The sequence below is a fragment of the Brachionichthys hirsutus genome, unplaced genomic scaffold, assembly GCF_040956055.1.
Source record: "Brachionichthys hirsutus isolate HB-005 unplaced genomic scaffold, CSIRO-AGI_Bhir_v1 contig_267, whole genome shotgun sequence".
Taxonomy (NCBI): domain Eukaryota; kingdom Metazoa; phylum Chordata; class Actinopteri; order Lophiiformes; family Brachionichthyidae; genus Brachionichthys; species Brachionichthys hirsutus.
This window is the reverse complement of record NW_027181355.1, coordinates 1-5,000: the sequence shown is the minus strand read 5'-3', so window position 1 is coordinate 5,000 and position 5,000 is coordinate 1. Positions and strand designations below refer to the sequence as shown.

General features: G+C 39.5%; 1 protein-coding gene across 1 annotated transcript; it reads right to left on the bottom strand.

The window, feature by feature from the left end:
* Positions 1 to 2,508: 2,508 nt before the first annotated feature.
* Positions 2,509 to 4,639, bottom strand: LOC137917446 (gastrula zinc finger protein XlCGF57.1-like). Its single transcript, XM_068760184.1, has 2 exons — positions 4,412 to 4,639; positions 2,509 to 4,105 (listed from the first exon to the last, which is right to left on the bottom strand). Exons 1-2 carry the CDS (start codon positions 4,566 to 4,568, stop codon positions 2,880 to 2,882), a joined length of 1,383 nt encoding a protein of 460 aa, XP_068616285.1. The 5' UTR covers positions 4,569 to 4,639; the 3' UTR covers positions 2,509 to 2,879.
* Between the last annotated feature and the right edge of the window lie 361 nt (positions 4,640 to 5,000).

The following is a 5,000-nucleotide window of genomic DNA, read 5'->3' as shown; positions in this document are numbered from 1 at the left end:
TATAAAGTAAAACAAAATAGTACAAAGTTAAGGAATACCTGTGTCTACCACTCTATTCTGATCCTTATCTAATGGGTTCCTATCCGGTTCATGCTTCATCTTTCCAGCAGTTTCTGGCAGTCCGGTTAGAAAATTATTTTAAATATTTTAAACACATGCAATACAGTACTAATGTGATGTTTTGTTTTTATTCCTCACAGGCTCTAATACTGGACAAGGTGGACTATCGATCTATTTGACGGTTGCCATCATAATGATCATTCTCGTAACTTTAGCGGCAGCTAATATTTTTAACAAAAGAAAAAGTAGGTCCAACTTTCCATTCTAACAGTTTCATAAGACAAAAGCTGCAAAATCAAGTTTTTATACTTTACATCAGCATTTGGCTTTCTAGCAAAATTTGTGATCTGTAAATGTAATGCAGCTACATGTCAGAGAAGATTAAGACCTGAAAATCAAATATCAAATGTGAATTAAACCTATTTTATGAATGACCTGCAGACAGGGAGAGAGTGAAGAATACAGAGACCATGCACAACGTTCCTCAGGTAAGCGTCCTGTTTTTTGTTGTTTTTTTCAAACGTCCCTTTCCAGACCAGCAGAGGAATATACTTCCTGATTCTGTGAGGTGAAACTTCCACCTATGTTTAGTAATTTTCATTTCAATTGTATTTCTATAGCACCATATCATAACAGAAAGTTATCTCAAGGGACTTTACAGATGTAGCAGGGAAAGACCTGCAGGGAAAGACGGAACCCAACTTGACCCACAAGAGCAAGAACTTTGGTGTAGAGATGGTGTCTTCCTCATGAAGCGGAGGCCGACACCATGTGTGTGTCAAATAAATACAGGGAAACAAATGTGCTAAGAATTTAAGTTAGAACTTTTAAAACAAATCAAGAATGAGTAAAACTCTCTTGCAGGGTCTTTTCCAAATGCAGTACACCGCATGTGTGGTGTGTGTTCTCTATCCACTTGTGTTTCATCTGGATTAAATCAATTCAAAATAAACTGAGCCACTGACACTGCTTCTGTAGTGACATTACTTCAGGTGTAAAAAGGTCCAGTAATCTGTACTAACTGTGCAAATGTTTTCAGATGGATGCACCAACCCAACCTCCGAACCAGAGTGCAGCAAACGATGCATCTCTAACCTCCACTTACTGCTTGGTGGGGCATCCCACTGGATCAGCGGCCTCCACCGACACTCGAGGCGACGTTTCATTAGACAGCCTGTATGCTCAGGTAGGAAAGCCTGCCCCCACCTGAATGATGATCAGGAATCACAGTTGGCGTGCTGTATTTGCAGTAATTCAAATTAAATTAAATTCAGCATTTACCAAACATCATGCAGGGGGGGGGGGGGGCGGAATACTAGCCTCAAACTGTTACTGTTCTGCATCATTGGCCATCCCATCCCATCTCATTAAGGCAGATCATTTGGGAATGATGAGTTAACATAAGACAAAGACACAACATAACCTGCAGGGAGCGAGCGTGCATCAGTGCACGCCGGTAAGGAACTTTCCGTTGAATTAATGATGCATCATCTTTGAACAACTTTGTTTTCATTTCATTATGTGGGAAAACCTCTGATCTCCTCGTCTCATTCTTAAAACTGCATTTTACTGCGTTGAAGGCAGTTTTCCGTCCGAGGATGAAATTGAATTTAGGTCACCTAATTTCACTTTTGCATCAGAAACCATCTTTTTTTATTTTTTTTTGTACAAAGCATTTTACTTTCTAAATACTTGCCGACTTATGCTTGAATTCATTCATTAAATTAAATGTCTTAATCCAAATTTGGCAACAGAAACTGAAGAACGCGCAGTCACGTGGTCAACTCTGAAAACACAGATCAGTAAATAACATTGATCAGTAAATAACTTTACTGAGCGAAAATGATTGAAATAATTTTCTCTGTACAGAGTTTGGTATTTCCCTACGTTCTAATTGAGACTCGAATGCAGCATCGTTTTGTCTCTTGGCTGAAACTTGTAGGTCTTAATTAAATTCTCAGATGTTTAGACATTCATAAATCGCTTAGATTAAATTAAACAAAGAGCATCTGTTCTCGTCACTGCAGTAACAATACTACTATTGATAAACCGGATTTATTACCTGTTCCATGTGTGAACACCTGTCGCCGCTGTTCAAACATGGAACCCTCCGCAAACCATCCTGCCCGCTGAAAAGTGTCAACCTGCGCCTTCAGATCCACGGTGAGACTGAATCCGCGTCACGGGACGGCTTCTGGTCTCCAGGAGCCCTAACCCTGCAAACCCTGGTTTTATCATCTCTATCGTCTAACTTTAACTTTCTTTTTCTTTTCTTTTAGCTGTTTTCGGGTTGATAAGGACCCAAAATCACCATAATAGTGTAGAAACATGGGAAATGTGAGTTTTTCATATATGGGCCCTTTAAAAGAATGTCCTTTGCAACAACTTCCATTTCTGGTTGCTGACTACTTTCAATAATTTCTCTGCAGTCAGAAAACAAAGTGATTTTTTATATATTCATACAGAATGATAGTCATGAATAAAGTATTCAACACAGTCAACATTCAAGAACAAATATTTCTACATAACAAGTTCAATTCTCAGCAATCCTTCTGAAAGAAACCAACTCAATGTGCTCCATCTTACAAAAATCTCCAAAAATTGTCAGTTCATATACTAAATATATTTTTTCATAGATCTGTCAAAGTGAGGCCTTCCCCCCAGGGTGGACACATTTCATGTGGCGTTTCAAAACATTGGCGTAACTGAAAGGTTTTTCACATTTAAACTGTCAGGCTTTTCCCGTTTTTATTATCATGTGCCTTTCCAAATTACAATTTTGTGTGAATTGTTCACCAAATGTTTGACAATCATAAGCCTTAACCATCATTGTGGATTCTCATGTGGACTTTCAAATTAGATTTTTGTATGAATTGTTTCCCACATGTTTTACATTCATGGGCATTCTCACCAGTGTGGATTCTCATGTGGACTTTCAAATCAGATTTTTGTGTGAATTTTTTGCCACATGTTTTACAGTCAAAGGGCTTCTCACCAGTGTGGATTCGCGTATGTCTTTTCAAATCAGATTTTTGTGTGAATTGTTTTCCACATGTTGTACAGTCAAATGGCTTCTCACCTGTGTGGATTCTCATGTGTTGAATAAAGTGACTTTTCTGTCTGAATTGTTTCCAACATGTTTTACAGTCAAAGGGCTTCTCACCAGTGTGGATTCTTATGTGATTAATAAAGTGACTTTTCACTCTGAAATGTTTCCCACATGTTTTACATTCATAGGGATTCTCACCAGTGTGGATTCTCACGTGTCTTTTCAAATGAGAATTTTGTCTGAATTGTTTCCCACATGTTTTACAGTCAAAGGGCTTCTCACCAGTGTGGATTCTCATGTGATTAATAAAGTGACTTTTCAATCTGAAATGTTTCCCACATGTTTTACATTCATAGGGACTCTCACCAGTGTGGATTCTCACGTGTCTTTTCAAATGAGAATTGTGTCTGAATTGTTTTCCACATGTTTGACAATCATAATGCTTTTCTTCCGGGTGGATTCTCATGTGGACCTTCCAGATCTTGCGTGTTGTGTAACTCTTGTTACATAATATACAAACATATGACTTCTTACTTGTGTTATTTCTTCCCTGGAATTGAAGCTGGGGCTCAATCTCAGCATCTGCTCTGCTCGTTTCACCTCCCTCATCATGGCTGATAGATACGTGAGAGCTGTTAGAGATCAGCAGGTCAATGTCTGCTGCTCCAACCACAGAGCTTATAATCGGCATGTTGACGACAGGCTCCGTCTCTGCTGCACCACCTTCAGCTTTCATGCACAGAGTCTGATCTTCACTCTGGTCATTTTCCTCATGAGTAGGATCCACCATGATGACATGAGTCTCCTCCTTCAGTACAAGCTGCTCTCCCTCCTGAATGGTGAGGAGTTCCTCTGGTTCCTCTTTCAGGTGAGGAAGCTCTGGGTCCTCTTGCTTCATAGTGGACTTCACCTCCTGGTTCCAGAGCTGCTGGTCAGCAGGGACCTCCTCCTCCTCCTCCTCCTCCTCCTCCCTACAGACATGAGGCGGTGGGCGATCTGGAGGGACAGAGAACAAGGAGTGTGACGCTATTGTGATGACACAGACGCATGTGGTAATGATGATGAAGAATATATTTATTAGATAGAATGTTAAGAGTACAAGTACAGTCAGACAGTAGCATGTATTACAGTACAAGTACAGTCAAACATCCTGTCTAAGAGGAGCATTTCAAAAAAGCCCTTGCGGTCTTGTTTCCGTTGAAATTCCTTAAACAATATATATATAGTTACCGTTTGATAAAATATGAATACATTAACCGTCAAATCTTCCGTTTTATTAATGTATAATGACTTTTTGTTTACCTATCCTGTGTAACTTCAATTCGGGTCTCAGGCCTTGTTGTCGATATAACTCTTCTTCGTCCTCGGCGGCAGTTTTTTCAAACTTTCCAAAGATATCCTCCTCCGGAGCTGTTAGTCGCTTTTTAACTACATTCCCCAAAAACTCAAATGAAGACATTTTTGTTAACTGAACGAAATACTGCGCAGAGAGCTAACGCTACAGAAAGCATTTGTTGACTTCCTGTTGTTGTCCCCCCACAATAACCTCCGACTTGGAAATCATCTAAGCTTTTTTGTTCCGCTGTCGCTGAGGGTAAAACTACGACTCCTGATGGAGGGAATCAAAAAAATCAATAGAAAGGAGTACAGTAATCAACTTCCATTTATTCCAGCAGGGACTGAAAAACTCGAGAAACTTAATTTCCTGAAATTTAAGTCAAATTTAAAGGAGATACATTATACCCTTTTTCCACAAGTTAACGCAGTTCTCGGGCACTTATATGAAATATCTGTGCCAGTCTTTTGTTAAAATAGCAAACAGAGACTGTGTTGTCTTGCTTATACGATGCAGACAAGGCGCGTTAACTGGTCCTTAATATACTTTTATTCG